This window comes from Oncorhynchus kisutch, linkage group LG30 (assembly GCF_002021735.2).
Source record: "Oncorhynchus kisutch isolate 150728-3 linkage group LG30, Okis_V2, whole genome shotgun sequence".
NCBI classification, from domain to species: domain Eukaryota; kingdom Metazoa; phylum Chordata; class Actinopteri; order Salmoniformes; family Salmonidae; genus Oncorhynchus; species Oncorhynchus kisutch.
This window is the reverse complement of record NC_034203.2, coordinates 7,956,871-7,981,958: the sequence shown is the minus strand read 5'-3', so window position 1 is coordinate 7,981,958 and position 25,088 is coordinate 7,956,871. Positions and strand designations below refer to the sequence as shown.

The window sequence follows — 25,088 nt, the reverse complement described above, 5'->3', positions numbered from 1 at the left end:
CACCAACTGCACCCGCTGACTCAAATAATCAAAGCTTGAGTTTGGGAAACTGCTCTAACCAATGAATTGTACACACATTATGTTGCCAGTATGTATGATATGGGGGGTGTAGAAATGTGTATTATTTATACAGACAAACCTTTAACAATAGCAGCCATTTTGACTCTGCCATGTTGATCTGAGACTTGCTGTTGGAAAACCATTACAGTGTCGGGACTTTCGGATGTTGTCGATGCACGTCCAACGACTTCACTCATCGACTTTCGTCTCCAGTCGGTTGCTTTCGCCTTACCACTCAAACGAGCCTACTGTATTAATCTACATTCTGGCTATCTAGGTTTAAACTCCACAATTCGTACATCTAGGTAGAGGTGGGTTGCGAAGACTGGGTGGGTGGAGTGGACCTCTGTGACTACATTGAGTCACTGTCAGTCGATTCAAGAAAACAGTCAGTTGTTGTATTTAAAGTTTATAAAAATGGTGGATTTCAGCAAACAGAAAGGCATGCAGCTACAGAGGACAAGCAGGAACACGTAACGGTTTAGAATTTACATTTACAAGTATCGACTAACAGCTACTCAATGTTCAGTCCTCCCACAGTTATCTCCGCTCAACTCCATTGATGTACATTTTGGAGTTGAGAACCATTTGGGTACATTCTGTCATGACACTTTTGCATCCTACAAGGTGGCTACATTGTAGCAATGGACACGCTTCAGTGGATTACTTTTGTCAAGTCATTGACCATTGTTGGTCAACACCTTTCAAACTGTTGCATTATGGTTATAAAAATGGTCTGACTTGCGACTACATGTCAACTGCATGAACTTTACAAAAATGTGATCAAAGCTCATGCAGTTTTTGATGAAGTCGCTGCACAGTGCAGCCATCGCCTGCATTGTGGGAGGCCCTATTTGTCAACCAATTATTAGGGTGTTTTTGTTTGATCAATGTGAATGTCTAAATACGTGACTGAAACAGGAACCAATTTTGCTCAAATATAAAGCTACAGGGAATACAAATGAAACGTGATATTTGAGACCTCTAACCAAATAACTGTACACACATTGTTTCCAGTTTGAGTGTATTTTGACATTTATTCAGACAAACTTTTATAAACAATAGCAGCTATGTTAACACTGTCATGCTGATCTTAGCCTTGCTGTTTGAAAGCAACTGCAGTGTCCGACTTTTAGCTGTCGCAGAGTCGACTTCACTCGACTTCCGTCTACTGCCGGCTGCTCTCGCCTTACCACTCAAACGAGCCCAATGTTTATCACTTACGCATTGGAAGACAACCCCTCTGACATCGTCATGACGTAGTATTTAGTGAATTATGGCGGAAGTTCGGAAACGTCAACATGTGCAAATTGAAGGGAAAACCTCGGATAAAAGCTCATTATCCAAGAATGACAGTAAAGGGATGACGGGCGGGAGGTCAGCCGTGTTCCTGAAGCTTTTCGCTGCCGGATTTTACGGGCTGAGCTCGTTTTTAATCGTTGTTGTGAACAAAAGCGTCCTCACCAGTTACAGGTATGCCTACAGTAGTCTATGCATGTGCAGTTGGTTGGACTTTGGACACTAATGACAGTGCTAAAAAACAGAGTGAGGTTGTTTGCTTACTCGGTCTCGGGTGTACCAACATCAATGTAGTTGAATGTTGTGTGGCATAAAGCTGTTTTACACATGCAGTCAAAAGTTTGGACACCTCATTCCAGGGTTTTTATTTTTTGTTATTTTCTACATCGTAGAAAATAGGGAAGACAACAAAACTATGAAATAACACATATGGAATCATGTAGTAACCAAAAAAGTGTTAAACGAATCAACATTTATTTTATATTTGAGATTCTTCATAGTAGCCACCTTGATGACAGCTTTGCACACTCTTGGCATTCTCTCAACCAGCTTCATGAGGTGGTTACCTGGAATACATTTCAATTAACAGGGGTGCCTTGTTAAAAGTTTAATTTGTGGAATTTCTTTCCTTCTTAATGCATTTGAGCCAATCAGTTGTGTTGTGACGAGGTATGGGTGGTATACAGAAGATTGCCCTATTTGGTGAAAGACCAAGTCCATATTATGCCAAGAACAGCTCAAATAAGCAAAGAGAAACAACAGTCCATCATTACTTTAAGACATGAAGGTCAGTCAATCTGGAATATTTCAAGGACTTTGAAAGTTTCTTCAAGTGCAGTCGCAAAAAACATAAAGCTCTATGATGAAACTGGCTCTCATGACCACCACAGGAAAGGAAGCCCCAGAGTTACCTTTGCTGCACAAGATGATAAGTTCAGTAGAGTTACCAGTCTCAGAAATTGCAGCCCAAATAAATGCTTCAGAGTTCAAGTAACAGACACATCTCAACATCAACTGTTCAGAGGAGACTGTGTGAATCAGGCCTTCATGGTAGAATTGCTGCAAAGAAACCACTACTAAAGGACACGAATAAGAGGACTTGCTTGGGCCAAGAAACACGAGCAATGGACATTAGACCGATGGAAATCTGTCCTTTGGGCTGATGAGTCTGGTTCATTGGTTAGATTTTTGGTTCCAACCGCCATGTCTTTGTGAGACCCAGAGTAGGTGAACGGATCGCCGCATGTGTGGTTCCGACCACAAAACATGGAGGAGGAGTTGTGATGTTGCTTTTCTGGTGACACTGTGATTTATTTTGAATTCACGGCACACTTAACCAGCATGACTACCACAGAATTCTGCAGCGATACGCCGTCCCATAGTGGGACTATCATTTGTTTTTCAACAGGACAATGACCCAGCACACCTCCAGGCTGTGTAAGGGCTATTTGTCCAAGAAGAAGAGTGATGGAGTGCCTCAGCAGATGGCCTGGCCTCCAGAATCACCCGACCTCAACCCAATTGCGATGGTTTGGAATGAGTTGGACCGCAGAGTGAAGGAAAAGCAGCCAACAAGTGCTCATCATATTTGGGAACTCCAAGACGGTTGGAAAAACATTCCAGGTGAAGCTGGTTGAGAGAATGCCAAGAGTGTGCAAAGCTGTCAAGGCAAAGGGTGGCTACTTTGAAGAATCTCAAATATAAATATATTTTAACACTTTTTTTAGGTTACTACATGATTCGATGTGTTATTTCATAGTTTTGTTGTCTTCACTATTATTCTACAATGTAGAAAACAGTACAAATAAATAAAAACCCTTGAATGAGTAGGTGTCCAAACTTTTGACTGGTACTTTACTTTCACAGTATTAAACGTTATCGAAAGATTTTTGCTGACCACAGATTTATGTAGAGAAACCTGACTGCTTTGAATGTCAAACTTGTCATTGTGATTATTATTTTACCCTGAATAAAATAGCTGTAATGTTTTATTGCCAAAGAACTGCCTTTATTCCTACATGGTACTATTAGTCTATGGGAATTTCCTCTGATACTGGCCATAGTAGTTATGATAGGAGCCTACTTTGTCATACTGTATGCATTTGCTGAAGTCACATTTTAATCATTTTTGTTTGCAGATTCCCCTCATCAACATGTGTTGGGATCGGTCAAGTAAGTATGCGCTTCATGAGTTACATCAATTGAGTTGTATATAAAAGGTTTATTACATACCATTTTTTTTCCCAGATGCTGGCTACAGTACTAGTACTAGGAGCTGCAAAGGCAATAGGTATCATCACGTTTCCAGGTTTGGACAGGAGCATCCCAAACAAGGTGATACGACGATTCCTTTCTATATCAGCAGCATACTATTACAATCTATTGTACATTTTGTACAATCTATGTACATTGTACATTCTGTTGCTTACATTTCCAGATGCACCATATAACCCATCATTCAAGCTGAAGGGAGCTCAATTTGACAGTTTAAATGGCCCTTCCGTTGCTTTGACTTACATACAACCTAATGTCCAAAACAGTCATTGGTGAAAATGTCAAGTGGGTGGGACATAGCCCCAACAAGCTGTATTTTGTTTTCCTCACCATAGACCCTCTCAGAAGTAGGTAAACAATGGCTTCTCTCGGGAGTAGATTGTACACTGAGTCTTGCATCAGACAATGGAAACCGTGTGCCTGTTTCAACATGATGAACTACTGTGTCTACAGTAGACTTTTATTCTGTATTTGCAGATGTTTCCCCTACCGCTTCTGTATGTTGGGAATCAGGTATCAGGACTTCTAGGAACCAAGCGACTCAAGTATTGACGTCTTCTTCATTGACCCTGATATGGAATATTCACCATTTATGCTTCATATTATAGAAATAAAGAGCGATTCCTCACTAAATCAGGACAAAGAAGGACATGATTTAGGGGATTTTTGCTAAATGTAACCCATAGAATAGTCCTTTGTATGCCTCCCTAGTGGCGCAGTGGTCTAAGGCACTGCATCGCAGTGGTAGTTATGCCACTAGAGATTCTGGGTTTGGGTCCAGGCTCTGTCGCAGCCGACCGCGACCGGGAGACCCATGGGGCGGCGCACAATTGGCCCAGCCAATCCGGGTTATGGGAGGGTTTGGCCGGCAGAGATGTCCTTCTCCCATTGGGCACTAGCGACTCCTGTGGTGGGCCACGCACAGTGCACGCTGACTCGGTCGCCAGGTGTACGGTGTTTCATCCAACACATTGGTGTGGCTGGCTTCCGGGTTAAGTGGGCATTGTGTCATGAAGCAGTGCGGCTTGGTTGGGTTGTTTTTTTGGAGGACGTACGGCTCTCGACCTTCGCCTCTCCCGAGTCCATACGGGAGTTGCAGCGATGGGACAAGACTGTAACTACCAATTGGATACCACGAAATTGGGGACAAAAGAGGTAAAACAAATTTGAAAAAAATGAAATTGTCCTTTGTAGGAAAGATTGTTGACGTTTGTATCTAAAAGCATAATTGAGAAGTAATAAATACTGTATGCCAAATTTCATTAACATTTTGACCTTACCCAGGCCTCCTTTAAGACTCCATAATGTTTAATTTGTAGCTGCTACAAAGCAGAAATTGGTTCATATGAAGCTTTACCAATTGCTCTGTGGTATGAGTAGTTTTTTGATTTCAATAGCATTTGTTTTTTTTGTACATTAATTTCTGAATATGAAAAAATAAACATGAATATGGCATATTTTTCAATATATTGCTGAACCGAATATACTCTATGGGAATATCAAAGTTCCAGAGTGGGATCTCAGCGAGTTTTATTGTTATGGACCATTTTATACACAGAACAGAAATTGGCATAGTAGGCAATCACAGCTCTCCTTTTACTTGTATCATTGCACATCCTGCTAATCACCAGCAGAGGGTGAACATTTTGAAACCATTTTCACATTCACTCCGTGGGTAATGCTAACAAATTGGATCATAACTCTAAAAGTAGCTCTGGAACTTTGATATGCCATATTACAGAGCAGGTGCCAATGTTTGCTTTGTAGCACCTACACACTTAAAGGAGGCCTGGGTAAGACCAAAATGCCATAAATATACCAACGTTGATCAATTATTTCTGAATTATGCCGTTAGATACAATTGTCAAATATATCAACAATACTTCCTCCAATGGACCATTCTATGGATTTAATTTAGTGAAAATCTTAATCGTGGTATTTTTAATGTTGTCCTGGTTTCATGAGGAATCGCTCATAAAGAACACAGTGGTATGATTGTATGTATCCTTTATCCTCTTCCAGTTTACCCATGTTTACAGTTTTAAGAAGATTCTCTATTTTGTTAACAATGTTGGCCGAGGGAATCTTACTGAAGTAAGTTCTCTTCAAATATTAGAAACCAATATTAGACATTTCAAAATAAGATTGCATTAGATTTTTTTTCATTGGGTGAATAAATGTTTCATTCCCCACAGAAAGACATTCTCTGGGCCTATCAAGGCAACCGTGTTTGCCATGATCTTTGGAGCCTTTGTAGCTGCGAGGTAAGAATTTGACTTGCTTGCTTGCTCTGAGGGTGCCGAGGCCAGATTGCTTTAAGCGCGTCTCAACCCGGCAGGTTCAGTTTACCATTGCAAAGTCTCTAGTATGTAGTTAAACTGTTCAAAAGGGAATTATCCCCATTTAGTGTGGAAATACATGGAAGGAATGAAGAAGAAAAAAACATCTCTCATTTGGTAAAAATCTGTTACAGCACGGATTTGGCCTTTGATCTTCAAGGCTATGTTTTCATAATGCTCAACAATGTTCTGACTGCAGCCAATGGGGCCTATGTGAAGCAGAAACTTGACTCCAAGGTAAGTGGCCAACATTTTTTTGTTTGTTGTTGTTGTGAATACTTGACTTGTTCCTCTGTATTAGAGCATAATAAAAGATGGGGAGAGACCACCCCACTGTATATTTACAGTACAGGTACTCATGTTTTATGTTGTGTGCACCCGATTGAGACACTTCATGACTTCTGTACAGTATGTCTATAAACAATGTGGTCCGGTGTGTACACACACATATTGATATAACAACAAACTTGGACAACCCATTCCGTGTCAATTTGATACCCTCAGCCCCTTTGGGTCTCCCCATTGAAGTATTGCCATTGTGTGTTGTGTTAATGTTTTTTTCCCACTTGTATGTATGTTTTCATAGGAGCTTGGAAAATATGGGCTGCTGTATTACAACGCTTTATTTATGATCATCCCTACAGTGGCATATGCACATTTCGCCGGGGATCTACAAATGGTAAGAGGCTGTTCGTGTGTAACTTATGTGCTGTGAAAAACATCTACTGACTATTGTTGTTACCCTTTTAACTGACCCCATGTTTGTGGTGTTTCTCCTGTTTCTATCCAAGGCATTGGAGTTTGAAGGGTGGTCAGACATGCTGTTTTTGTTCCAGTTTGTGCTTTCCTGTGTTATGGGGTGAGGGTATTGATATTTTCATAAAATTTAGAAAGTATTCAGAACCCTTGACTTTTTCCACATTTTGTTACATTACAGCCTTGTTTAAAAATTGCTGAAATAGTTTTTTCCTGCAATGTACATACAATACCCCATAATAACAAAGCAAAAACAGGTTTTTAGACATTTGTTGTAAATGTTCAAAAAAAGTTCCAAAAATATCACATCACAGCATTCAGACCCTTTATTTTCTTGAGGCCCCTTTTGGCAGGAATTACGGCCTTGAGTCTTCTTGGGTATGACGTTAAAATCTTGGCACACCTGTATTTGGGGGGTTTCTCCCATTCTCCTCTGTAGATCCTCTCAAGCTCTGTCTGGTTGGATGGGGAGCGTCGCTGCACAGCTGTTTTCAGATCTCTCCAGAGATATTCGATTGGGTTCAAGTCTGGGCTCTGGCTGGATCACTCAAGGACATTCCGAGACTTGTCCCAAAGCCACTCCTGCGTTGTCTTGGCTGTGTTTAGGGTCGTTGTACTATTGGAAGGTGAACCTTTGCTGTAGTTAGAGGTCCTGAGTGCTCTGGAGCAGGTTTTCATCAAGGATCTCGCTGTACTTTGCTCCGTTCATCTTTCCTTCAATCCTTACTAGTCTCCCAGTCCCTGCCGCTGAAAAACATCCCCACAGCATAATGCTGCCACCCCCATGCTTCACCATAGGGATGATGCCAGGTTTCCTCCAGACGTGACGCTTGGCTTTCAGGCCAAAGAGTTCGATCGTGGCTTCATCAGACCAGAGAATCATGTTTCTCATGGTCTGAGAGTCCTTTAGGTGCCTTTTGGCAAACTCCAAGCGGGCTGTCGTACCTTTTTACTGAGGAGTAGTTTCCGTTTGGGCACTCTACCATCAAAGCCTGATTGGTGGAGTGCTACAGAGATGGTTGTCCTTCTGGAAGGTTCTCCCATCTCCACAGAGGAACTCTAGAGCTCTGTCAGAGTGACCATTGGGTTCTTGGTTACCTCCCTGACCAAGGCCCTTCTCCCCTGATTGCTCAGTTTAGCCGGGCGGCCAGCGAAAGGAAGAGTCTTGGTGGTTCCAAACTTCTTTCATGTAAGAATGATGGAGGCCACTGTGTTCTTGGGGGACCTTCAATGCTGCAGAAATGTTTTGGTACCCTTCCCCCAGATCTGTGCCTTGACACAATCCTGTCACGGAGCTCTACAGACAATTCCTTTGACCTCATGGCTTGGTTTTTGCTCTGACATAGACTGTCAACTGGGGGACCTTATATAGACAGGTGTGTGTGCCTTTCCAAATCATGTCCAATCAATCGACTGTACCACACATGGACTCCAATCAAGTTGTAGAAACATATCAAGGATGATCAATGGAAACAGGATGCACCTGAGGTCAATTTTGAGTCTCATAGCAAAGGGTCTGAATATTTATGTAAATAAGGTATTTCTGTTTTTTAATACATTTCCAAAAAACGGTTTTTCGCTTTGTCATTATGGGGCATTGTGTGTCGCTTGAGAATAAGGCTGTAACGTAACAGCATGTGGAAAAAGTCAACGGGTCTGAGTACTTTCCGAATGCACTGTATACCTGGTATAAGATTTCACTGCGATAATGGTCTGGGACGAGTGATTCATTGTACAATAGTTTTAATATTGTGCATTGTATTCTTGTTATAAGAATAATTGTTGGACAATTCGGTAGTCATAGAGTTTTATTTTATTTTTTAGAAGCCTCACAACATTTTCAACCGCAATTAGTGTCAACATTCCTTCAGAATGAAATAGGTCATGTTTAACAAAGCTCATTATTATATACGGATTATTAATTCATAGCGTCTTTTGTTCTGTTTTGGCAGCTTTGTTTTAATGTACTCCATTGTGCTTTGCACTCAGCATAACTCTGCATTGACCACCACCATAGTGGGCTGTATTAAAGTAAGCCATCACTGTTGTTTCTTTATCACTACAACACTACAGTTACAGCATTTACGTAGTTCTACACTGTCGTGACTAAAGTATTGACTGCTGTTTTACTTCTTTCCACAGAATATTTTAGTCACTTATCTTGGTATGGTCTTTGGCGGAGACTATATTTTCACCTGGGTCAACTTTATTGGATTAAACATCAGGTAAATGAACGTTCTTCGTTTGGCTTAATTCTGAAAGTACGGACCTTCTCTTTTCTACTTCCTACTCTTGATACTGACAGGTCTCATATACTGAAGTGTAATGGAGTTTTTCCTTATGTCATTGACTGAAGAGATGCCATGAGAGTTTAATTTGAGCATCCTTCTCTTTGTCTCCCTAGCATTGCTGGCAGTCTGGTGTACTCCTACATCACATTCACAGATGAACAATCAAGTAAGCAAAGTGAAAAGATTAGACATGAAAATTAGATTAGAAATTGTGTGTGTGAAAACAAATGGACTTGTTCATTTTTGACAGATGTTTTATTTTCTTCTCCAAATGGTACTGTTATGTAAAGTATGTTTGATTTAAAAACAGCTGTTCAACTTTCCCATTGGCTGATACTTGGCATAGCAAAAAGGCCTGTGCTTGAAATCCTAGATTTGGTCCATAGTTAATGCTGTTCTATATTATTCTATTTATATAGTAATATTCATAATTTCACTTTATGGACATTTCTGAAACGTTTCATTGTCATTTCAACAGAAAAAACTTGAAGTGGGGGTGCCACTGGAAGGTTGGAGCTGGACTTTGTAAGACGTACGTGTATGTCGGACATTTATTTACCTTTGGCCACTATTTCAACATATTCTTAATCATCATCAGCAAGACTGAATCAGTGTTATTGAAGATTTGTGCCTAATCAAGTAAATGCAGTAACTATGGCTGGAATTCAATAAGACACATAGTACTGTAAATGTTTTTTCCTCTTGAGCCAACATCTAGTGTTTAGCATGAATGCTATCTCCACAAACTTCTTGGAAATTGCCTTTTGTCTGTTCTGTAATGTGCCTCTGATTCTCGACCTGTTTATTCAAAAATGTTTTTGTGAACCTAATTTCTAAGCAAAGTGCTTTTCCTTTTTTTACTCTGTTCGACATTTTAAACCTCATGTTGGTTACATGCATATTTGAAATATTGCTAGGTTTAATTTCCTGTCACACTGATGAAAAATGTATGAACTCCCCCACATAATTCAAATCAATTTATCATTAAAGTGCCTATTTTGCAGTTAGGCCACAGGAAAATCATGAAATAACAGGTCACCAGTCTGAATACATTTATTAAATATAGCCACTATTGTCACAGCCAGTCTTTGTTTTCCTGACATGAATTAAAGTGAATACCTACTTTAATCAACAATTTTGTTTGACCATTTGTGAATGTAGACCAAAGGCTACTGTAACAAAATAAAGTTCTCAAAACAATGTCTTGTTATTAAGAAGCCTCCACTGGAACTAAATGGAGGTCCTTCACATTTGAAGATTACAGTCAAGTTCTTCAATTACAATTTGTAACGAGCTTGCTTACAGAGGCCATCATGAAACTTTGCAGGTAATGGCAGGTGAGAAGAAACATTACTGGTACCAGTCTCCGGTTTCAAAAAGCATCACTGCACATCTCCCATTAACATGGAGTCATTGTCAAACATCTTCTTGCTGCAAAAAATGTCCAAATGCACCAGGTGAAAAAAAATGGGCCTGGGAAATAAGAATTACTTTAGAACAGCTCTGCTCGGAGCAACAAGGAGAGACCATAAAACAGAGAGATTAGACGGTTATCAAAAAGTATAATTGTACAACATCAAATCTATACAAACTTTACACGTGTACTTACTGTCTAAAATCAAAAAACAAAACATGAAAGCCTAAAAATTAAAAATATAGCGTTCAAACCGATGCGTTCCACAGGACATCACTGATGTCAGACGCTTTACACAAACAAACCTCGGGACAGACACTCCCATTAGTTCATTTCTTGCAATTAAAAAATATCCATGGTTACGGCATATGGGGGATCAAGTTGCAAATAAGTAATGATGTCGTTCAGCAGTGTTGCGTTAACCACTCAATATCAACAAAAAGAAAATAAAGGATGAAAGTGCAACAGTGTGCCTGCTTAACTATTGCCCTGTCGAAGACCTAGAACCCTCTACATAGACCCCCTTCGATTTCCTGGTTTCAAATGGCTAGGACAGCAAATACCCATCAATCATAATACATTTCTTTAAAAAATATATAAATATATTTCACGTAAAAAAATATCACAGCTGATTTTTATTCTAATACAAATAGGAAAAAAGCATTTGAGTGTACAAATTTGAGATCGGTCTCTCCAAAAAAGGGAATAAGGAGAAGAATGAGTATGAAGTGGTGGAAGTAATAGTAGGTATGAGTTCAGGAACTGTGGTACTTTGGATGTGTGGAGCGTTGGAGGTTTTGCTGGATGGGGGACGAGGCAGGGCTGTATGTTGTGCCCCTTTACAATCAGGCCGCTGCCCTCCCTCCGTTTGCTGGTGTGGCCCAGCTGGGTTTGGTTGGTTAGTACGGGTCGTATTCATTAGCCACTAAACGGACGAAAACAGATGGAAGGAAACAGGGATTGACTACCTGAACTTGTCCAATAAGAAACACTAGTTTTTGTTTTCCGTTGCTAAATGTTTTGCTTCCGTGTGCACTAATTAATACGACCATGGTTTTTAAAGGTTTGGTTCTGTGCCCTTTGACCTCTGAGAAGGGGTCGTCATCTATCATCAGTCCTCCTGCTGGAGTGTCGTCGATGTTCTGGAGGGTTCCGGCTCCCCCTGTTCCAGTGACTCCGCCTCCGTCCGGCACCTCTTAGCCGGCCTGTCATAGAGGAGCGCGTCTTCATCGTAGTGACCGTCGGCATGGTGGGGCTCCAGGGAGCCGTTCCTGTTGTGGCTGGGCACGACGGCCGCCGCCTCGCAGTCGTTGGAGTCATTGTCCGAGGCGGTGGGAGCAGGGAAAGCGTCCAGACAGGGGTGGTTGTCAGTGGGCCTGTTGGACTGGGCGGGTTCTGCTTTGACTTCATTCGCCACCGTGGACGATTGAGAACCTTCTCCAGAGCCAGAGTTTTGACTCACTACACCTATTGGAGGAAAGATAAGAGTGAGCTGCTGACGTCATGAATTATGTAGGGTCTTCACAAGAATTCACATATGTTCCCAGTCGTTTTAACAGCATTTCATGTTCCCTGAGTATATTTCTCCCTTACCGTTGTGGCTGCTGCTGCCGTCCTCCCTCTCAGAGTGGCTGGTGCTACTGTTTGAGGTGGTGGGAGGGGGCGAGGCCGCCCGGCTGGAAGTGACACTCTCCGTCTCATCTAGCAGCCGGTCCATGTAGTCCCTGAGACACATGGGGTAGACAACCAACCACACAGTCAGCATCAACTACAGCCTACCAGCATAGCACATATCAGCTCAGTATTATAGTGTTAAAAGGATATTTGATTAATACCCCTAGAACAGTGTCAACAGTAGGTATGGTTCACAAAACAAAGGTTATCACACATTTTGAATATGTATTAGTGACATGGAACATCCATTCATGACAAGTTACATTTAATTGAATATGGGTCTTTCTCTAAACTAGGGTACCAGTGAGGATTTCACACCCCTTAACTTATTCCACATTTTGTTGTGATTTTGTCATCACTGGCCTAAACACAATACCCCATGTCAAAGTGGAATTATGTTTTTAGAAAAAATTTCTTGAGTCAATAAGTACTCAACCCCTTTGTTGTGGCAAGCCTAAATAAGTTCAAGGGTAAAAATGAGCATCAACATGATTTTTGAATGACTACACCAGACACACAGACATTGTAAGGTCCCTCTGTAGAGCAGTGAATTTCAAACGGATTCTAACACAAAAACCAGGGAGGTTTTCCAATGCCTCGCTAAGAAGGAAAACTATTGGTAGATGGGTAAAGATGGGAAAAAAAGCAGACAATGAATATCCCTTCGAGCATGGTGAAGTTATCAATTACACTTTGGGTGGTGTATCAATACACTGAGTGTTGAATACACCCGCTTTACAGAATACAAATATTCCAAACCATGCATCCTGTTTGCGACAAGGCACTAAAGTAATACTGCAAAAAAATGTGCCAAAGCATTTCATTTTTTGTCCTGAATACAAAGTGTTATATTTGGGAAAAATCCAATTACACACATTACTGAGTACCACTCTCCATATTTTCAAGCATAGTGGTGGCAGCATCATGTTATGGTTATGCTTGTAATCATTAAGGACTGGGAGCTAAGCACAGGCAAAATCCTAGAGGAAAACCTGGTTCAGTCTGCTTTCCACCAGACACTGGGAGATGAATTCATCTTTCAGTAGGACAATAACCTAAAACACAAGGCCAAATCTACACTGGAGTTGCTTACCAAGAAGACAGTGAATGTTCTTGAGTGACAGAGTTACAGCTTTGACTTCAGTCTAAATGAAAATCTATGGCAAGACCTGAAAATTGTAGTCTAGCAATGATCAACCACCAATTTGACGGAGCTTGTACAATTTTGAAAAGAATAAGTGGGCAAATGTTGAACAATCTAGGTGTGCAAAGCTCTTAACAAGAGACTTACCCAGAAAGACTCACAGCTGTAATCGCTGCCAAAGGTGCTTCTACTAAGCATTGACTCAGGGGTGTGAAAATGAGATCTGTATTTCATTTTCAATACATTTGCAAAAATTCCTAAAAACACGTTTTCACTTTGTCATTATGGGGTACTTTGTGTAGATGTGAGAAAATCTATTTTGAGTTCAGGCTGTAACACCATGCACTGTAAAGGGGAAACATCTATATTAAACACAATTCACAAATTAATTTAAAACCAAAATCGTGTGACAAAACAGTTTTCTGTCCTTGCATTTATGTCAGTATAAGTTATTGTTATATAATATATTAAGCATCAATCGGTTAAATTAGACATTGAACTTAAACCCTGTAAGAACCCTGGACCTAGTTGTCGGACAGCTTTTTGTATAGCGATCTCAGAAATCCAGTGTAACTACGTAACGTTTCGTGTCTCATGTTACGGGGTGAACATTTCTGAATGACAGTCAAGTGACGAACAGCTGTTGTGATAGCGCACGCAAAATGCAAAAACACAGCCCAAGTGCTGGAAAAAAAGGCGTTCGCATGGAATGTCAAGAATATTTGTCTCATTTGTTACATCGGTGAAGATCGTGGCGCCTGGATACATGTTGGATCTAATATCCCTAGCAAATTGATGTTCATCTGTTGTAGTCTGCTTGATTTACAACCGGGTCTCGTTGGATTTAACAGAGAAAGTATGAAGGTAATGAGGTCATGTTTTTTGTTTTTGTGCCTTGGATTGGACACCCAAGTCTCCTTGGTGCAATTGTGTAGGATAGACTATTGCGCAACACCCAACGCTATTCCTATAAATTATTCTGGATATTAATGACAAATGACAGGCTAGTAGTGGCCTACTTCACAATATGATCTGGTAATTAAATAACACGACAAATAAATGTTGGATTCCATGTTACACCTGCAATTTTAAACAATACAAGTCGCTTGAAGTAGTCTACTTGAATTCAGAAATGCAAGTACTGGAATAGGCCTACCTTGAAAATCAGACATTTCCTCAATTTCGTGCTTGAAAAGTCATAAATTATAAGTTCTCGTGTTCCGTATAATTATCTGTGATTTCATTTTTGATCACATTGTGGACGCTTTCATTTGTTTCCCGCCGCGTTCCTTGAAAGGTTTCACACTACTCCGTTGCGTTAAAAGCATGTAAGGTTATAATTAGGACGACAACATCTAATGCTGGCTTCAACTTCGCTTTCCATACAGATCCTTCTATTACAAAAGGTTGCTAGGTTTTGGTCGCGTTCTCATTAGAAAAACAGCGAAAGTGAGATTAATGCTGCCGCTATTCATGGTTTATTATGTGTGCCTGCGTCGGCCACATAGGCTACAGGAAGATCGCCACGCATGCATCCAATCTATTTAGTCAGGCAAGTCCATATTATCCTCACATTTTTTAGAATGTAATAATCATTTGAATATCAATGCATTGGCAAAGCCTAAAAAAATCCATTATTCTTAAAGTGGAAATGGCCTTTTTGATGGGGGGGGGGGGGGGGGGGGGGGTTCTCTATTAGGCCCTATATGTACAATTGTATAACATTGAGGTCCTTAAATTACAATTAAGTGATTGAAGTCCCTGAAAGTCTTTGAGTTTGACTTGCCAATGTCTGTATGAACCCTGCTTAAAGGATGTAAAGTCCTAGGCCTATATTGGAAAGGTGGAGGTATAGGCTAATTCGCATATATTCCTCTAAATTCATGTGGAACTGCATACAAATTATTTTCATTTTGTTTCAACCCGTTTTAAAATGTTGATCCTAATGTCACACATTGGCCCCATTATTTATAGAAAGACCCATATACTCTCTTCGTTATATGTTATATAATATATTGAATTGTATAACATAACAAATTTGTTGACTAATCAAATATATTTGAAACATTTGGGAAAGCATTTGAAAAGTACTTGGTCTGGTGAAAATACTTACGTGACACCGGGGTGAAGGTTGTATTTCCTTTTCCCCAGCCTGGTTTGCTGTGCAAAGAAATCATAACGCTCAGACTTCTTCCACATGTAATAAAAGGCCACACATTCTCCTACTGACCTAGTTCTCACCTGAAAAATGTAATATCAGCAGACAACGAGATAGCCATTATTACCATCGCCTTTCAGAGTTGGACTCAATTCAATTTCAACTCCCCAGTCAAGTCTATGATGGATGAGTCGAAAATGCAATTTGTGAATTGAAAAAAATTATGAAAAAGTACGAGTAGCTTTTCAATTCATAAACAGATTTTCGATTCCTCACGAAAGTTGAATGAGGTTCAAATGGAATTGACCCCGACCCTGATTGCTTTAAAAAAAAAACACACATGCAACTCTCAAATCAACATGAAGATTAGTATTATTCTTAATGTCAATATACTTTTCAATCAAATACTGTAGCAAATATAATAGGATATCTCTAAGATAAACATAGTTTACCTTGTTGGCTTGTATGGAATTAAAGTCTTTCCCATAAGCTTTTAGTCCTTGCTCAAAATATCGACACTCTTCTTCTGTCCACACAGACAGCTCTTCTGTGACAGAGGGAAAGAGTTAACATCATGACAACTGCCGCGTTCAAATAAAATATCATAAAAACCATGGCGTAGGATGCTATGAACAAGACACAAGTAACCCAAGGAAAGCCTTTATCATCAAAATACTTCAATAAGCCATACATGCCTGGTGAGGTAATTACGAGAAAATATGCCAGATATTTGACTGAAATCAAGAGAAAGTTCAAATAATTTCACTGCTGGTCTTACCTCTAGCTGCCTTCACATTAAACTTCAGTCTTCTTAAAGCTTCTTCTGTGTCAAATTCACACCTGACCAACTCATAAAGCGCCTGTGGAAAGACAACATTGTAAAGAAGACGGTTACAGACAATAGTGCATACTGAAGTCTTTTATGGTAATAGTGCTTGTTTAGTACAGTTGAAGTCGGAAGTTTACATACACCTTAGCCAAATACATTTAAAAACTCAGTTTTTCACAATTCCATACATCATGACAACTGCCGCGTTCAAATAAAATATCATAAAAACCATGAAAATGTAAGCCATCCTAGTAAAAATTCCCTGTTTTAGATCAGTTAGGATCACCACTTTATTTTAAGAATGTGAAATGTCAGAATAATAGTAGAGAGAATGATTTATTTCAGCTTTTATTTATTTCATCACATTCCCAGTGGGTCAGATTAGTATTTGGTAGCATTGCATTTAAATTGTTTAACTTGGGATAAACGTTTTGGCTAGCCTTCCACAAGCTTCCCACAATAAGTTGGGTGAATTTTGGCCCATTCCTCCTGACAGAGCTGGTGTAACTGAGTCAGATTTGTAGGCCTCCTTGCTCGCACAAGCTTTTTCCATTCTGCCAACACATTTTCTATAGCATTGAGGTCAGGGCTTTGTGATGGCCACTCCAATACCTTGATTTGTTGTCCTGAAGTCATTTTGCCACAACTTTGGAAGTATGCTTGGGGTCATTGTCCATTTGGAAGACCTATTTGCGACCAAGCTTTAACTTTAACTGATGTCTTGAGATGTTGCTTCAATATAGCCACATCATTTTCCTTCCTCATCATGATGCCATCTATTTTGTGAAGTGTACCAGTCCCTCCTGCAGCAAAGCACCCCCACAACATGATGCTGACACGCCCATGCTTGATGGTTGGGATGGTGTTCTTCGGCTTGCAAGCCTCCCCCTTCTCCTCCAAACATAATGGTCATTATGGCCGAACAGTTATATTTGTGTTTCATCAGACCAGAGGACATTTCTCCAAAAAGTACGAGCTTTGTCCCCATGTGCAGTTGCAAACCGTAGTCTGGCTTTTTTATGGCGGTTTTGGAGTAGTGGCTTCTTCCTTGCCGAGAGGCCTTTCAGGTTATGTCGATACAGAACTCGTTTTACTGTGGATATAGAAACTTTTGTACTTATTTCCTCCAGCATCATTACAAGGTACTTTGTTGTTGTTCCGGGATTGATTGGCACTTTTCGCACCAAAGAACGTTCTTCTCTAGGACACTCCTTCCTGAGCGGAATGACGGCTGTGTGGTCCCATGGTGTTTATACTTGTGTACGTTTGATGAACGTGGTACCTTCAGGCGTTTGGAAATTGCTCCCAAGGATGAACCAGACTTGTTGAGGTCTACAATTTTCTTTTCTGAGGTCTTGGCTGATTTCTTTTGATCATGATGTCACGCAAAGAGGCACTGAGTTTGAAGTTAGGCCTTCAAATACATCCACAGGTACACCTCCAATTGACTCAAATTATGTCAATTAGCCTATCAGAAGCATCTAAAGCCATGGCATTGCTTTCTGGAATTTTCCAAGCTGTTTAAAAGGCACAGTCAACTTAGTTTATGTAAACTTCTGACCCACTGGAATTGTGATACAGTGAATTATAAGTTAAATAATCTGTATGTAAACAATTGTTGGAAAAATTACTTGTGTCATGCACAATAATTAGATGTCCTAAACGACTTGCCAAAACTATAGTTTGTTAACAAGAAATGTGTGGAGTGGTTGAAAAAATTGTTTTAATGACTCCAACTTAAGTATGTAAACTTCCGACTTCAACTGTAGATGGCATAAAGTTTTGGAACAGTGAAATGTGAAGGCTTAAACTTTTCCAATAAACAAACTTTTCCGTTGCGAATCGTTTTTCTTTGGTGTGCCAGACTGTGGTGGTCTTCATACCTGCTCATTGTCTTTGATATGGGATCCCTCAGGGATGGCATCCACTCCCTTCTCCTCTCCTGTTCGTTTTGACGCCTCCGTCAAAAACTCCACAACCTTGCCCTCGGGAAGGAACTCAGGGTCCCATAAAAGCTGGTCATCATTTTCATATACTGGCACGAGTGAACAAAAGAGAGAGGGGAAGAAAATACATTTTACTTCCCATTTACCTCTGTGATTGGAAGATATTTCGCTTGAACTTAATCAGTGCATTGTAATTGCAAACATAACACCTTACCTTTCTCATTGTCTTTATATTTACAAAGGCCAGAGGGCGTTTCAGCCTGATACATGGAACCAACCATGATTTCCTGTCCAGGTCAAACAAACATTGTTTAGTTTCACGAATCGAAAGTGTGCTTCAAATGAATAAAATGTCTTTAAGGTTAGAACTACCATATCTAACGAATGATTAAACAATAATAAAAAACAATATATTTACCTTTTTCCAATCATCAGAAGGGACATAATCTTCGTCTTCTGATTCTTCCTCTGCATCATTATCTGAAACAAGGTTTGGCATTTTGACTCTTTTTCACTAGCTAGGTTTCCATCCGAATTGGCGACAGAATTTCACGCGAATATTCTAAAATCCGCATAAACACTATGCGCCTTTTCCCACCAAATGTATTTGTTGCAGATAAAATGTTGATCCTACATGTACTTTACTCACATAAAAAGGTTGGACGGAAACCTGGTTACTGAGACATATTAGTTCTCATTTTGAACCACTGGGTTAAAACACATAGAACAAGATCTCACAAACTATCCAACACAAGAATACATTTTAAAAAACGTTGCTCGTGACGGAAGTAAAGGTGCATACTTTCAAAGTACTTGAGCTTCTGTGATCCACGTATCAGCTCTGCCGTGCAGTGGGATTTGATGGAGCGCGTGTGACCCTCGTTGGACAACTGGTTCTCGTTCCCCAGTCCCGAAGAGATCTTCACCCTCTCGGTCTGAACACACACACACACACACACACATCACGGAGTTACACACAGATTAGTCACCAATGGTGCATTACAGTCAAAAACGCCATTGGAATCAAAAACAACATTGGAATCAGCATCAAAGCTGCCTAGATGCATCTATTATATAATAATATATGCCATTTAGCAGTCATGCGTGCATGTTTTAAGTATGATCAGCATTTTAAATACTATCAGCAGATTTGTAACTATACTGAACAGAAATATAAACGCATTTCAAAGATTTTACGGACTTACAGTTCATATAACGAAACCAGTCATTTGAAATAAATTCACATGGCCCCAATATATGGATTTTATGACTGGGCTTACAGATATGCATCTGTTGGTCACATATACCTTAAAAAAAGATAGAAGTGTGAATCAGAAAACAAGTCAGTATTTGGTGACCACATTTGCCTCATGCAGCATGACACATGTCCTTCGCAGAGTTGATCAGGCTGTTGATTGTGGCCTGTGGAGTGTTGTCTCACTCTTCAATAGCTGTACAAAGTTGCTGGCTATTGGTGGGAACTGGAACACGCTGTCGTACACGTCAATCCAGAGCATCCCAAACATGCTAACGGGTGACATGTCTGGCGAGTACACAGGCCATGGAAGAACTGGGATATTTTCAGCTACTTGGAATTGTGTACAGATTCTTACGACATGGGTCCATGCATTATCATGCTGAAACATGAGGTGGTGGCGACTGATGAATGGCACGACAATGGGCCTCAGAATCTCGTACCAGTAACTCTGCGCATTCAAATTTCCATCGATTAAATACAATTGTGTTTGTTGTCCGTAGCTTATGTCTGCCCATACCATAACCCCACCACCACCACCACCACTCTGTTCACAACGTTGAGGCCGGTTGGACGTACTGCCAAATTCTCTAAAACGATGTTGCAGGTGGCTTATGGTTGTGAAATTAACATTCAATGCTCTGGCAACAGGTCTGGTGGACATTCCTGCAGTCAGCATGCCAATTACACACGCCCTCAAAACATGAGACATCTGTGGCATTGCATTGTGACAAAACTGCATATTTTAATGTCGTCTTTTATTGTCCTGAGCACAAGGTGAACCTGTGTAATGATCATGCTGTTTAATCAGCTTCTTGATGTGCCCCCCGTCAGGTCGATGGATTATCTTGGATTTTATTTCAGCCAATGAAACATGGGACTAACACTTTACATGTTGCGTTTATATTTTTGTTCAGTGTCGTATACATTTCTGACTAAATATGTAAACTTTGTTGGCTACAGAATATGTAGTATTGATTTATAACAATCAAATTAGTGCAATAAGGTGCAAACAAGCATTCCTTCTTTATGAGTATGTTGATTGCTTTCCCTGTTATTTCAGGAGATTCATGGCACCCACCTTACTCCTCTTCAGCTCACCAGTGCTTCTGCTGCTTTCATCATTGTCCAGCTCCTCTTCCTCCTCCTCCTCTTCATCATCCTCTAACTCGTCATCCTCTAGGTCTTCCTCATCTTCTTCCTCTCCATCTGCAGGTGAACCACCGCCATATCCGTACATACTCAACAACTCATGAATGGGCATCTCTCCCTCCTATGGCACAAATGGAACAACAAAAACAACTTTTGTTGCACATACAGACTAGCTAGCTTCACATTATCAATATGTGAGTGTTGCCTTCTGACATAAATCACTGGTATAACGTTACAATAATAGGGGTCAAATAGTCTATATCTATAACTAAAAGGTTACTGTTCCCAGGGTTGTATTCATTTAGAGCATTCACTGTAGCAAAACGTTCTGCACATAAAACAAAAACAAGTGTTTCTTATTGGACAAGTTTGGGTAGTCCCTCCCTGTTTCAGTCCATCTTCTTCCGATCAGTGCCTAATGAATAGGACCCTGGATAACTTTCAAATCACAAGAAGAAATTATGTTGAGACGAACCCGTGCAAGGTCATCAATCTCATTGCTGAAGTTGGTCTCTCCCTCGAGCATCTCCTCTTCTTCCAGTGTGCGTTCGTCATCAAAGTCGTGAACGAGCATATCTGCTGAAGGATCAAACTCATAGTCGTCTGCTGAACCTCCTAAGAAAAAACACACCGGGAAACTGAGGAGATACTTGATAAAGTGCTACATTAAATATAACAAACAATATTATGACATAAGCTAGGTTTCCATCCAATTGGTGACAGATTTTCAGGCAAATATTTTAAAAGTCGCATAAAGAAATTATGCAAATTTTCCCACCTGTGGTGCGTTTCCACCAAACGGATATTCTGCAGATAAAAATCTGCTAAATGTATATTGTCATATACTGAATAAAAATCTAAAGTTCAATGCGTTTCCATCGCATTTTCAACTCCACCGATAGTTTAGCCATGAACTTTGCGGTAAATAGCAAATGTGCTTACTCTGGTCTTGGCATGTGCGCTCTAGGCAACAGCTCACCGATACAGTGCAGGTAGGCTAGTCTACATGAGATTGTTATGGCTAAGAGCGAGAATATTTTTCATTATCAAACGGCAGTCAAGCATCAATCATGTCAACAGAATAAGACCCCCGATATTTATTGGAAAGGAGCATCAAGCTCATCACCTTGCACTTTCACCAGCCTGAGAAGTTCATAACTTATTTCATCTGTAGCCTAATAAACTGGATGGTTTCTTTCCCGATTCGTAGTGGGAGGACCACACACCATATCATCTTTTCACTCCGAGGTTCCACCACCTACTCTCGCAAAAAACATTTTACTGACACAAAAAGATCCCACCATGTCGAATGAACAAATGATCTGTCAGTATTTATTAAAATTGTACAGAAACTTCCTGTTTCTATCAGGGGTTCCTAAACTGCATCAATCAGGACCCTCTTCCAGCATTGGGGAACATCTCTCACCACCTCCGTACGCCACATCTATTTCTATGGGCACAAGCACTGTTCATGACACAAACGGCAGGACCTTCCAGAGGGTGGTGTGGTCTGCCCAACGCATTACCGGGGGCACACTGCCTGCCCTCCAGGACGCCTACAGCACCGGACATCACAGCAAGGCCAAAAATATTATCAAGAACGTCAACCACCTGAGCCACAGCCTGTTCACCCCACTCTCATCCAGAAGGCCATGACAGGTGCATCAAAGCTGGGACTGAGAAACTGAAAAACAGCTTCTATCGCAAGGCCATCAGACTGTTAAATAGCAGTCTGATGGCCTTCCACCTGGTTACTCAACCCTGCACCTTAGAGGCTGCTGCCCTATGTACATAGACATGGAATCACTGGCCATTTTAAAAACAGAAAACACTAGTCACTTTAATAATGTTTACATACTGCTTTACTCATTTCATATGTATATACTGTATTCTAGTCAATGACACGCCGACATTGCTCACCCAAATATTTATATATTTCTTAATTCCATTTTTTTTTCTTTTAGATGTGTGAATTGTTAGATACTACTGCACTGTTGGGCGCTAGGAACACAAGCATTTCGCTACAACCACGATAACATCTGCTAAATATGTGTATGTGACCAATAAAAAAAATGGAAGCTGTTCACACCCCTATTGTTGGCAGCCCCTCGTGCGCCCCACAGTTTGGGACCCACTGATCCATCACTGCTGTCATGATTATTATTTATATGGTATGACTGTACTCGCATAAAAACGGTGGCTCGAAATGTGGTTAGCGTGGTGTGTTCAGCCCAATTTGACTTCAAATCAAATGTATTTATAAAGCCCTTCTTACATCAGCTGATATCTCAAAGTGCTGTACAGAAACCCAGCCTAAAACCCCAAACAGCAAGCAATGCAGGTGTAGAAGCACGCATGTTAATGATTTAATGAGGGATTCAAATGAACATATCAATGAGCATACACCTTTCTCTCAGTTGTAAATAACAATATTTACCTGGGCTCGTACTCCCAACGGAGGGCTAAAACACAAAACAAAATTAATCACAACCAGATACAGATACACATTACGGTTGATGCCAAAATATGTAGCTGTAACTTTGCTATACGGTTCAGAGATACTGTCAGTGAATTATGTTGTTTTCTGGATGAGGTCAAGATCGTCTCCAGGCAACCTAGGCCTGAACAAAAACATGAATATGAACTACCTACAATACAGCAAACTGATCATCAGTCTGGGTAGTGGAAGTCAAACTAAAAGCGCGCCTGAAACTTATGCCTGGCTCCTTGTTGGCCAACGCCAAGGTAGAATAGACATTACTGTAGCTAACGTTAGCTGGTTCTAGCACGGAGAGAACTCTGATCAGGCCATAATTGAAACAAGTCATATCATCAATTTCAGGAGATGGCTAAAGTCGTTTTTGATAAACAAGTGGGTTGTTCTCACAATGTAGACACTTAGGTATGAATGATTAGCTAGCTAACGTCAGCTATTTGCTAGCCTCTGCCTCAGCTAACTTTAGCTAGCTAAGTTAGTTATCCAAATAGTTAGCCACCTAGCTTCGTTTTCGATATGCAGAATACCACCAGGTCAAAAAAAATACAATAGCACTCTAAATATTAAATTCTATATTTTCGAGTGGGTAACGTTAACGCTAGCAGTCTGCCAACTATAGCTAGATAGCTTAGCATAGCTACGAAGCTAGCCAGCATCGCTAAACTGAAGTTTGAAAAATACAACTTATGGAAACGCGACAAGTTTAACATTTAAAAATGTATATCTCTTCTCCGTATTTTTAGGACATATTTTTTGCTTCTCATTTGGGAAGTGCACCCGCCAGAATCAACTCTATAAATAAAAATAAATTAAAACATTTTTATTATCCCGGATATTTATTGGAGTTTCCTTCCTACCTCCGCCATGTTTGAAATCCTTTAGGGTTACATTGGGGGTCAGCAATTTCCCGGATTGACTTGCCCCGCCCATACACATATTTTCCCTACAACTCCGTCAGGGGCCTGTTGCACAAAACTAGGATAAGGGATTAAGCCAGGATATCTTGGTGATCCTGGCTCAATTGATCCGTAATCCGGTTGCACTAAAGATGGATAGGGGGCAGGAGGATATGTTATGGTATAAATTACCATGGAGATTTATTCTGTGGAGCTAGCCTGCTCCAGACCAGGCTAAATTCCAGGATCTATTTAATCTCATCCCTAATGTCAGTCAGCAGTCACCACAAATGGAAACCAATAGTTATTTCACTGCTCACTATACATTGTTATCACATATAACTAGACCCACTGTTATTTAAACGTTTGTGATCATTAATTTCAATGATTTTGGATAAAAAATGATTTTTAGATGTTGCTATCATTAGATAATTTACAGTTTCCCATAGACTATAAGGCTATATATAAAATGATAGAATATTAGGGCCACAGAGGGGAAAAAAACACAAGTCATAATATTGTAACCAGTTGTTTTAAAGGAGGACAGTTGTTAAAATGACAGATGTGGGGCATTTCGTGAAATTGTACTTCAGTATGGTTTCATAAACAAAGACATGCTGATGTGCCAGAATATTAAGTATCACATTGTCATAAGTATCAAAACAATATGTAGCTTTTCTGCAGAAAGAACCAGCCTCATAAATGTATGACTTTATCCTTTTTCTTCAGTGTGGCCCTAGTACTCTGTCATATAAACAAATACACATTCCATATGAATATAAAAACACAATGTGTAACATTATGTTCCTTTATTGAATAAGGACAAAACAAAGCAGGTAAACCATCAGCTCCTTTCAAAACTGAAGTCACAGTGACTCTACAAGATGGAAAGCACAGAATCTAAGCATATTATACAAAATGATACATACACATTCAAAGGTCTGTATATAACACACCCTGCATGTCTGCACACTAAAATAAATGCAGGACAAATCCATACACATCAACTGAACAGACAAATGAATGGATGCAGTAGCCTCCCTGCAGCCTTGTATTACACACAGTATACCGCACAAACATCATAAGAGGCCAAATTCGTCAAAA

At 40.2% G+C, this 25,088-nt stretch overlaps 2 protein-coding genes across 6 annotated transcripts; one reads left to right on the top strand and one right to left on the bottom strand.

Annotated features, from left to right (window-relative positions):
- The first annotated feature begins 1,240 nt into the window (after positions 1 to 1,240).
- LOC109874470 (UDP-N-acetylglucosamine/UDP-glucose/GDP-mannose transporter) lies at positions 1,241 to 10,154 on the top strand. The gene is made up of 13 exons (XM_020466366.2): positions 1,241 to 1,533; positions 3,498 to 3,531; positions 3,607 to 3,693; positions 4,111 to 4,178; positions 5,656 to 5,727; positions 5,829 to 5,897; positions 6,107 to 6,209; positions 6,559 to 6,651; positions 6,764 to 6,831; positions 8,681 to 8,759; positions 8,871 to 8,953; positions 9,133 to 9,185; positions 9,498 to 10,154. Exons 1-13 carry the CDS (start codon positions 1,337 to 1,339, stop codon positions 9,506 to 9,508), a joined length of 1,017 nt encoding a protein of 338 aa, XP_020321955.1. The 5' UTR covers positions 1,241 to 1,336; the 3' UTR covers positions 9,509 to 10,154.
- Positions 10,058 to 24,036, bottom strand: mier1b (mesoderm induction early response 1b, transcriptional regulator). 5 transcript variants are annotated; one of them, XM_020466364.2, is made up of 13 exons: positions 23,946 to 24,036; positions 23,029 to 23,053; positions 21,067 to 21,206; positions 20,521 to 20,712; positions 18,987 to 19,119; positions 18,603 to 18,664; positions 18,399 to 18,471; positions 18,122 to 18,273; positions 16,188 to 16,269; positions 15,862 to 15,953; positions 15,365 to 15,492; positions 12,027 to 12,157; positions 10,058 to 11,900 (listed from the first exon to the last, which is right to left on the bottom strand). In XM_020466364.2, the coding sequence occupies exons 1-13, from the start codon at positions 23,952 to 23,954 to the stop codon at positions 11,545 to 11,547; spliced, it is 1,575 nt and encodes a 524-aa protein (XP_020321953.1). In that variant the 5' UTR covers positions 23,955 to 24,036; the 3' UTR covers positions 10,058 to 11,544. The 5 variants fall into 5 exon arrangements, with proteins under 5 accessions (XP_020321953.1, XP_031666378.1, XP_020321952.1 ...); XM_031810518.1 differs by having other exon boundaries at positions 15,365 to 15,411; XM_020466363.2 differs by having other exon boundaries at positions 15,862 to 15,956; positions 23,946 to 24,035.
- Between the last annotated feature and the right edge of the window lie 1,052 nt (positions 24,037 to 25,088).

Bases quoted from the DNA above. Each gene is read 5' to 3' on its own strand.
- mier1b (XM_020466363.2), bottom strand. The intron at 18,665-18,986 runs GTATGCACCTTT...ACCTTGTTTCAG, and splicing joins GAAGCTCAAGTACTTTGAAA to ATAATGATGCAGAGGAAGAA. The intron at 15,493-15,861 runs GTAAACTATGTT...TACATTTTTCAG, and splicing joins ATTCCATACAAGCCAACAAG to GTGAGAACTAGGTCAGTAGG.
- LOC109874470 (XM_020466366.2), top strand. From the start codon at position 1,337: ATGGCGGAAGTTCGGAAACGTCAACATGTGCAAATTGAAGGGAAAACC. The intron at 4,179-5,655 runs GTATTGACGTCT...ATCCTCTTCCAG, and splicing joins CTAGGAACCAAGCGACTCAA to TTTACCCATGTTTACAGTTT. The intron at 8,954-9,132 runs GTAAATGAACGT...TTGTCTCCCTAG, and splicing joins TTTATTGGATTAAACATCAG to CATTGCTGGCAGTCTGGTGT.